Source organism: Beta vulgaris, chromosome 6 (assembly GCF_026745355.1).
Source record: "Beta vulgaris subsp. vulgaris cultivar EL10 chromosome 6, EL10.2, whole genome shotgun sequence".
Lineage (NCBI taxonomy): Eukaryota > Viridiplantae > Streptophyta > Magnoliopsida > Caryophyllales > Amaranthaceae > Beta > Beta vulgaris.
This window is the reverse complement of record NC_079207.1, coordinates 1,730,397-1,741,064: the sequence shown is the minus strand read 5'-3', so window position 1 is coordinate 1,741,064 and position 10,668 is coordinate 1,730,397. Positions and strand designations below refer to the sequence as shown.

The window sequence follows — 10,668 nt, the reverse complement described above, 5'->3', positions numbered from 1 at the left end:
GTGTCAAGTTAAAGTAGATAAAGCAATAATATCTTGAATCAGAATTAAAATTAGTGAGGCTTTTAGCTATAAACTTGACACGTAATGACGTAAAACTGTAGGTGGCAGCCTCACGAAATTGAGAAACTTGAAGAAAAATTATAAAATTCTCAAAACGAACAAAGTATTCCTTGGGCCCGCCAAAGGAAACACTTAAAAAGGAGGAAGAAATTGTTATATAACACGCCAAAACTAGAAGCTAATAAACACCAAAGAAAAGTGTCCAAAATCTAAAAAGATTATAATTAAGAGATGGAGAAAAATAGCAACAACCAACAAAGTGAAAATGAGAAGAAGCAATCGGAAGAAGCAAAAAAGTTGGAGGGTTTGCCAATTGAGACAAGTCCTTATGTGCAATACAAAGACTTGGAAGACTACAAGCAACAAGGCTATGGTACCCAGGGCCACATGGAACCCAAGCCCGGTCGAGGCGCCGGAGGCACCGATGCGCCCACCCCTTCAGGTGGTGTGTCCGATGGATCCGCCACTGATGTCATCAACCGCCTAGGTGTTCCGTAAAGTGGACAAGTTATTTTTAAAGTGTAGATCCATATATATTTATGGTGCTTGTGCAATACCACAGTTGGACGTGGTGCTAACAATATAAATAATTCATCTTATCACGGGTTTTTGAAGAAAAAAAAAAATGTACGATCTAGTACGTCTTAAAATCTTGTAATACTTCGTTTACATTTGTTGTTTTTGTTCTGCGTTGAAATGAGAAAAAAAGTTACACGTTTGGATGTTCTACATACAATGTAATAATGTTATGGCTTCTTAGATATTCTGAATGAACTCAAGGCGGGTATGTATGTCTCTTTTGTTTTCTCCTATCAATCGGATTTTGTTCTTCTCAATTTATTATTGCGATTTATATATAAAATGTACATTGAGATATAATAAGATTTTATATGAATTTTTTGTGTATATATTAAAGTGAAAGTATTGGGTCAGATCGTCTGACCCAATATTTTCCGTCGGACGACCGCAAATAGCATCAACCATCGAGAAATACACATGGTAATACGAATAACCTACACGGCTAAAACACTCAATTCCAGCGGGCATTGAATAACCTGAATCTGAATCATCCCAGCTGCATACTCCATGATATATACTTATATCCCTGTTAAGAACCCAAAAGACTGTACCAGATTTAATTTCCATTGTGATAGATTTTCAGTCGGAGATTCAAGTGCAAATGAAACATCATCTCCAAATCCAATGAAGAATATTTGATTACCTATGTTTGACAGAAGTTCCCATCTCCATACTATTTCTTCTTCTTTTTGTTTCTCATTCATCAAGACACCATCACATTTCTTATTTATGTTTCACCATCTTCTAATAACTTCGTTACCTCGATAAAGATGTATAATCCATTGTTCAATGATGCTAACTTCAAGTTATGGATCCAAGATAAAGATGTATAATCCATTGTTCAATGATGCTAACTTCAAATTATGGATCCAAGCTGGCCTACTGATAAATTTCCATACTGAGGATATAATTGAAGAATAATCTTGTGGGTTAAAGTTATTCATGAATTTCATTGGAGATAATTCTAAGGAATTGTTTACTAAGTTTATAAGATAGTAATAATTTGGTGAAAGATTACTTGACTTTCAGTTGGTGTGTAAATTCTTTCAGCTTGTGTTGTTTTTTTCATTTGGTCTTCTGTATTCTTTCAGTTGGTGTGTAAATTCTTTCAGCTTGTGTTGTTTTTCTTTCATTTGGTCTTCTGTTGACTTTCAGTTGGTGTGTAAATTCTTTCAGCTTGTATTGTTTTTCTTTCATTTGATCTTCTGTGTTCTTTCAGTTGGTGTGTAATTCTTTCAACTTGTTTTGTTTTTCTTTCATTTGAAACCAACTGAAAAAAATTTGAAATCAACTAAAAAAAATGAAACCAACTAAAAGTCGTCCGACCAAATATTATGGTCGGACACGTCTGACCAAATACCTTCTCTATATTAAATGAACCTATTCGATTAAGGAGTTTTAAAGTTTGACTTTGAGAGAATGACCGCATTATATTATATAATGGAGGGAGTAAAGAGAAACCACTAGGATGGATTTTAAAATTTGAGCCACTCTAAAATATCATTACGGGTGCATGATTGTAAGATTTGAATAAGTGATTTTGACAACCATGGTTATCTCTCGACTCTCCATCGTTTTCAAGTATTGGTCAATGCCCAATGTTAAACTCTTGTGAGGAAGAATTAGAACAACCATGGTTATCTCTCAACTCTCCACCGTTTTCGAGTAATTGACATGCTGCTGATGGGGAAGAATTAGAACAACTGATCAGCAGTCTTCTTTCCTAGCTTACATATGTTTGAGCCAAGAATTTTTACTTGAACAAGCTGCCCGATGTGGCTGGCTCATATGGGCGGGCACCTTTTTCATGTATGACATGGTTTAAAGAAAACTACTAGAAGTAGTAATTCAATGTTCTAATATGGCCCAACTAATGGCCGGCCACCAACACAAGCTGATTATCTCTAGGCTTGGGCCATGAAATCAAGCCTAAAGTCTAGGATTGGCCCAACATGTGATAAGTACCACCTTTTGTTGGAAACTTGGAATAGGCGAGTTGATGATGTGAGACGAGTTCAAATTTAGGTTAATTTGACTTGACTCGTTAACTTCTCGAGTTGATCTCGTATTGAGTTGAGTGCGCTCGAATTGAGTATTGATCGAGTTGAGATCCCTTGAGACGAGTTTTAATCGAGTGGATCTCGAGTAATTTGCAAGTTATCTAATTTGTTTAGTGCCTCTAGGGTAGAAATTATGTTGGATTTAAACATTTTACTTTTGGTAATAATTGATAATTATTGTGTTTTCGAGTTTCTCATGAATTTTAGTGTCGAGTATCGAATAACTCTTAACTCATTTCAACTTGACAACATCTCAAGTCGAGCTTGAGTTTGATACGAGCTCAAATCGAGTTTCGACCGAGTCGGTCTCGAGTAACTCGTTAGCTGTCTCGTCTCATTACTAACCCTAACTTGGAGTGTGATGTGATCACTAATGGAATACTCTGTTGAAAAAGAAAATTAATTAAATTGGTACTTTTTTTAACTTTAATATTTTCAAAATTTTGAAATTATTACTTTTTCTCTAAGAATTAAAGTATACAAAACTTGATGCAGATTGTACATAACACATTGGTACATTCTTTTCCCTGTCCGATGGGCAAAGGCGTGCGGCAAAGAAAGAAAAAGAAAGGAGAGAGCAGGCGAACCCCATGGCATAACTCACAAGCCGTCCATGAAAGCTTGAATCAAAATCAACCAACCAAAACCATATAAAATATCACATAGCATAATGCAGGACCATTCTTCTCACGTCACGCTTTAAATTCTTCTTTTGTGCAACTCAATCGATCACACCTTTAATGGCCACTCTAATTTATTGCAACCTTCTACTATATGAAATATCGTCCTCTAAATTCTAATGCCTGCAATTTAGGTAGTTTCTAATTTCATTCTCTCATAATCTGACAGCAAAATGTGTCGATTGGGACATTTTGAGAATGGCTTATGCATAAATTGTAACCAGGAGGCGAAGAGCACCAAGAATAATATTTGCTTAATGCCGCCGCCTTGTTTGTTGTGTGATTATAAGCCCACACAAAAACTAATATGGTGTTGGTGGGTGTATGTTACATTTTTATTGACACGGTTATGTTAGATGATAGATTGCAAGATATTAATTACAAATGAATGAGACCGATTTGATCAAAATTAATCTTGTAAAAAATTGATTTTTTATAGTTACAACATTATAACATGTATTGTGTTTCAATTGAAATTGAGATTTCGAGATTGAGTTGAAACACAGTGCAGAAGTGGATAATAAATGGCAATGGGGATACATAATAGTTTTGACGTGGTTCAATCTCTACTTCGAGATATACGTCCACAAAATTCACTAATAGCGAATTCTACTAATACCTCACTCAAGGTACAAGTCCCTACTACTAACTTTAATTGTGCTGCCCAACACTTGACTATAAGTGTTGCTACGTTGAATCAAATAGAAACTCATGCACCCAACCCAACGATATCTATAATTATGAAAATTACAGAAATATTCTCCTCAAATGAACGCTTCTTAATCAAGCAGGTAGAGGATACGATTTTTCCTAAGTAATTAACTTGGCAATGTCTCGAACACTGTGCTATATTTTGTGCCACTGATTTTACGATTTTCTCTTGTAAAGCTCCGATTAATAGAATGGAAAACCGTATTTTAAAAACTAAAGAGATGGCATTATATAGTCATAAATCTTCCTTGTTTTGAGATATGATAGTATCAATTAAGATAATAATATATCTTCAACAACAAAAGTATTCTTTTTATTAAACAAGATATTATCTTTTAAAATCTATCCTATTTTCAGAGATTAGATTTTGTGCAAGATATTATCTTAACATGTTTTTTCTTTGAGAACGTATTGTGTCGGACTCGTCCGACCATAATCTTGGTCGGACGACTTTCAGGTGATTCCAATTTTTTTTCAGGTAGTCTTCATTTTTTTTCAGGTGGTTCCATTTTTTTTTCAGGTAGTCTTCATTTTGTTTTCAGTTAGTCTTCTTTGTTTTCAGTGGGTTTTTGTGCTTCAGTTAGACTTACTTGGATTTCAGTTGGTCTTTATTCTTTTTCAGGTAGTCTACATTTTTCTTCAGGTAGTCTTCATTTTGTTTCAGTTAGTCCATTATTTCTTTCAGTTGGTCCAACTGAAAGAAAAGAAAGTCCAACTGAAAGAAAAGAAAGTCTAACTGAAAGAAAAGAAAGTCCAACTGAAAGAAAAAGAAAGTCCAACTGAAAGAAAAGAAAGTCCAACTGAAAGAACACAAAGTCTAACTGAAAGAAAACAAAGTCCAACTGAAAGAAAACAAAGTCCAACTGAAAGAAAACAAAATCCAACTGAAAAGAAAACTAACCTCAAATAGAAAGAAAGAGAGAAAAATGTCACAGTCACTTGAGCTGCTACTGATACAATTTTTGATGCCTGACAAGTGACAATGATGCTCGAAGGCAAGCTTATACACCATTCCTCTCTGCTGTTTTGAACATTTGGAGCTTGCTGCTGTTTGTAGTTGAGGAGAAACCTCCTGTTTTGATGCGAAAGAAGATTACTGGCCATTGGGCCAAGCTTTCTCCTCAACTACGTCAACTCGTTAAACAATCACTCATTGAGAGCATCACCCTCGAGCATAGGTTCGAGCATAGGCTTCCAAAACAGCTTTTGGCCATAAATTCTCATACTTTCTTGAACCAGCTTTACTCTCAATAGCTTTAATGGCGGCATCAGTCCATAACATCTTTGATAATTCTTTCTTCGACATCTCTACTGGGAAATATACAGTCAATGGCCAAAATCCGAGATGGTGGTGGTGGTTGTGGTGGTGGTGGGTTTTACGTGGGAATGGTGGAGAATCCTTCGACCGCCGTCGTTGCTGTATATTATAGTACTGGGCTCAGCCCGTCTGACGAGAATATTAGGTCAGACGGTCTGCCCCAATACTTTCACTTTTTCTTTTAAGATATTTTTCAAAAGTCTTTCTCTTTTATGTGTAAAAATAATTATGGTAAAACATGTTTGTTCTAATTATTTATACTACTAACTCTAGTAGTCATAAATAATTATAACAATCACATTTTAAATAATATTTTACTCATAGCACACATACTAATATTTAACCAAATTAATTACTATAACATAGTTTGCTATATAGAAAAATCTAGCTATTCTTTAATCTTATTTCTTCAAACTTGAGTATCCGACTTTCCAAAGCAAACATTGCATCAAAAGAATATATATATATACAAGAATACATGATGTAAAATAGTTTATGTTTGTCATCATCAAAACTCATAAGGTCGTAACAATTTATACTACCTCCATATTTTTTTAGTTGCAACATTTGGTTTGTGGCACTATTCATCAACCAACTTTGATGAACTATCTCGCATTATTATATAAGAAAAAACATAGTCAAGTGGGGTCTTGTTAGATTCGTCTCAATGCGACAACTCCAAATATCAAATTTTTATAATTTTTACTTACACCCAATAGGAGATATTAATGTTCAAAGAATCGTCTCGGCAAATGTGAAAAACCAAATGTTGCAACTAAAAAAAACAGAAGTAGTATTGTGAATGGATTAAAAGTATGCCAATAAACTATAGTACGAATATTCTAAAAAAAAAAAGTCATACAGATAATAATACGAAAATTTACAGAAATCTTATTTTAACTAAACATGTGTGTACAATACCAAAACAACTCGTCAATCGAGTATGAATACTACTTTTTTGAAATTTGTTCATGGATTACAAGGTTTTTAGCTTGAGAGTAGTTACTCTACTACCTCAATCACTAGAGAGGATATTCGCTTAATGAAATGTTACATCGTTGAATGATTTTCATGTATGATCAACCATTGATGGGTCAATAGCCAAGTGCACTTTGCTTTTAGTAAAATTTCTTCATATTGAGGGTCAAAAGCATTTTGTTCAAAATTCTTGACTGTATGGGTCTATATATTGTTTTGGTAAAGTCAAGGTTTAGTCTAATGAGCTAGTGGATTTTGGCCATATATATAGGCAGGGAAGCTATATCACTAGCTCAAAAGTCCCTGTACCAACACTATCTTATCAAAGGAGGATGAAAAGCCAAGCATTAGAGTAAGAATACCGGTAGTCTGGACTCTGGAGCACCAAGTCTCAGCGCAGATTTCGGTGAGTTTGGCTCCAAACTTCTGATAATCTTATGAAATGGAAAGGTGAGTCTGGGATTGAGTTTTGGTTTCCCAAACTCAATCTCAGACTTGTTTATGGGCCCCACAAATTATTTTCCTTTTTTTATTTTCCTTCAATGCAAATAACACTCATTTGCTTCTTAAAAAAAACATAAAATAAATGTTATATAAAATAATATATTCTTTTGATAGAGAGTCTGGAGTGAGTATGAGGGATAAAGTGTAAAACTGGAATGAGTCTGGAGTAAGTCCGAAAAATAAAGAGTAGTAAAAATTAGTGAAAAGCTGATGTGGCACAGTATGAAAGGTTGGGTTTGGGTCTGAGGGATAAACTCACCCTTACTTTTTTTTTTAAAAAAAAAGCTTCTATTTATATCTGTAATATCTCCGTCTATTTCTCTATCTTGGCCCGAAAACTAAAAATCCTCCTAGGATAGAGTATAGACCCTCGCAAAGTAATTTTATTTCATTATCTTTATCAAACCTTAGTAGTGATGGCCACTGGTGCGGGCTGGACGGGCCGGACCGTGGGCCGTAGCGGGCTGGGTTGAGATTTCACGGCCCAGGACCGAACCGTGAAATTCATGGGTTGTGTGGGCTGGTCCGCGGGCTGAAAAGTCTTGGCCCACGTCGGTCTGTTACCGGTTTTCACGGTTCAAGAAGCGGTTCTGGCGGTTCGTGGGTCTATTGGGCTGGACCGGGCTAACGGGCCGGCATGAGATATTTTTTTCAAAATTATTTAATCATTGAAATTATTCATTATTGTTATATAAAATCTTTAAAATGAATAAAAATATATACAATTATCAAAATTAAAGAATAATTTAATTATTTTAAAATTTGATTGAATTATAATATATGCAATTTGATTAAAATATATACAATTTGATTAAAATATACACAATTTGGTTCAATAATAACTTGGACTGGGCTGCTCTGGTTCATGGGTTGGGCTGGACCGGTTTCGTGGTCCGGGCTGGGCGGTTTTAGTAGCTGGCTTTAGTGGGCTGGTCTCAAGAAATCTGGCTCACGACCCACCCACCAATTTCACGGTTCGAGCTGGGCTGGACCGGGCTTTTTGCGAGCCCGACCCACACGGCCCACGAGGTGGGCTGGGTTGGATGGGCTGGATTGGCCCGTACTGTTGGCCATCTCTAAACCTTAGTGAGGAAGAACCTAAGTAAAATACAAACTCGCTTTTTCTTTCCTTCGACTTATCTATCCCCTGCTTTATTTTTCATAATTGATATCAAATAAAATGTTAGTAAGTTTTTTTAATGGCGGAGAATGAAAAGGACCATGTCCAGACATTAACTTTTCCAGTTTCGTCATTTGGCATTTGCGAGACAGGTACTTGAGAATAGGGGAGATTGTAGACTGTTTTTACATGTACATCAAAATTTTCAAGACTTGACTTATAGAATAGAGTTAAGCAAAATTGCAAATACTAAAGCTATAGCCAATATTGCATAAGAAAAGGAAAAAAAAAGAGTACACCTAGTTAACTTCTAAGTCACATTTTTTCTATACAATTTTCCACTTATCTAATAACCAAAATTAGAATAATAATTCTTGTTGTTGTTGGTAGTTTTGTTTTGAACCAAGGAGTAAATTTGGTTATAATAAACAAATTTTAGAGTTTCACAATTTATATGAAAGATGGTGCGGAGTTCGGCCTAGATCAAATCATTATAAATATTTCTTGATAGTATATTCAGCAAAATGACTTGATTATATGTATATTTAATATATTACTTTTTATAGTGACTTGGGAAAAAAAATATAAATTGTTCAAAAAAATTTTTGATAAAGAGAATTCCTTGCAAAATGAAGATCTTTCAAGAAGGATCTCACAAGTTACAACCATTAGATTAACCTTAATCCTCATATAGTTGCTAAAAAAATAGGCAAAATTCTTGGTTGTTACAATCTTATAGGCATATCATACTTGCTCAAAGGTTCAACTCGTGTTGATAGTTACAAAAAGATTGTTAATCAAGCTAAGCTTGGCCTAGTGGTTGGGATTGTGCTTTCTAACCTTTAGGTTGAGGATTCAATTCCCAATTGGGATATTTTGAGGGTAGGGATTTTACTATCACCCCTATTATCTAAATGTCTAGCCTACTAACCTAGACCGGGTCAATACGAGCATATCGACGACTGCCAGCTCCTATGATTTGAATACACACCGATTTTCGAGCCCCCTTGTTGTCTGCTACATTAAATATAGGTCTGAGGTTGAAATGGTTGAATAATATTTTGGGGGTGATTGACAATTATTGGACCACTTTTAGAGTTTTGACTAATCAAAACTTTTAAAAGGGGTGTTTGGTAAAATAGAGTTTTAGAGAGAGTTTTGGGATGAAAACTCTCAAAATGAAAAAGCTCTTAATATGAGCTTTTTCTTTAGAGGATTAGGTATAAATATGTTTAATGACTTTTTTTGCCTCTAGTAATACTAATACACATTGTATTAAAATGTCTGTAAATGTCATTTTACTCAAACAAATAACAATAAACTTTTTTATCAATCAGTTGATTGTTACAAACACATCTATCTCTATTATATAAAGGAAGGGGGGAGCAATGGTGTCCTCTTTTGAAATGCTTATTTTGCCCCCCTTCCCTTTCTAAATTACAAAAGGAATGCCAAAATCAAAATCGGCACTCAAAGAAAACTACCGCAAATTAATTTACAACACTCACTCACAAATCTCTTAAAAGAAGAAACTTTACAAATCACTCGTACAATTGAGAAAATCACGTTAAATCACGCAAATCACTCAAATAATCAGGAAACTTTATTAAAACTTAAAATTAACATACAAACTAAAACTAATAACCTAGAACGTGAATACATACAAAAACATTTACAAAAATTTACTTACAAATCACTATTCTCAAGAACCATTCAAAATTAATGGTGAGCCATGATAAAAAAATTAGAGGTGTATCTGTAGTGAAATCATAATTTAGAAGTTAGACGAGGAAAAAAAATTATTACTTTTTATATTGTTTCCTATATATAATAAAACTTTTACATATATTTGGACCTATATTTTTCTATTATATAATAGCGATTAATTATCAAGGTAAAAAGATTTATGTAAAATATCATTCAAGAATTAAATTACAACATATCTTCATTATATAAGGGAAGGGGAGGGGGAACTATAGTGTCCCCCTAATGAAGAGACTATGTTACCCCCTTCCCATTCTAAATTACAAATTTACTTGCAAATCAAAGGTGGCTACTTATAAAATACCAAAAATATAATTATAACAATCACTCACAAACTACAACCTATGAAAAAATTGACTTGAAATCATAGTGTCCACTTTCTTTACAATTTATGAGGTACTATACTTAATTCAAAAATCAACTAAAAAATTATAATATTAGATTTCATAAATAAATTCAATAAAATGTCTATTTTGTTCATAGAATTTAACTTTGAAAAGTAAAAAAAAAAAAAAAAAAAAGAATGGTGAGAGACTTAAGTGACGAAAACTAAACCAATCAAATTTTGCAACTAAAAATAATTATACTTCGTATGTCTAATGTTCAAATTTTGACTCTTATATCCAAGGAAATAGAGTTTCTATTTCGAAAAAAAATTCTAGTATCTAATATATTAAAAGGCGTGCGTAAATGAGGAACAGTGCCACGTGGCGCTCTCTCTAGGGAATTTTAGTTCATGTAATCCATGTACAATAAAAAAAAAATTAGAAATTGCATAGTATAGATATTGATCCCATGACCTCATGGTTCATGTACTAAAGTTTTAACCACTAGACCAAGTTGTATTTAGTGTTATCATATCAAAGTACAATATTAATAAATGAAAATTTTTCT

General features: G+C 33.9%; 1 protein-coding gene across 1 annotated transcript; it reads left to right on the top strand.

Annotated features, from left to right (window-relative positions):
- Nucleotides 1-209: 209 nt before the first annotated feature.
- LOC104894915 (hypothetical protein) lies at nucleotides 210-896 on the top strand. The gene has a single exon (XM_010681277.4). It carries the CDS (start codon nucleotides 292-294, stop codon nucleotides 556-558), a length of 267 nt encoding a protein of 88 aa, XP_010679579.1. The 5' UTR covers nucleotides 210-291; the 3' UTR covers nucleotides 559-896.
- Nucleotides 897-10,668: the final 9,772 nt, after the last annotated feature.

What these genes read in the sequence shown, in the direction of transcription:
- LOC104894915 (XM_010681277.4), top strand. Translation starts at nt 292, where the DNA reads ATGGAGAAAAATAGCAACAACCAACAAAGTGAAAATGAGAAGAAGCAA.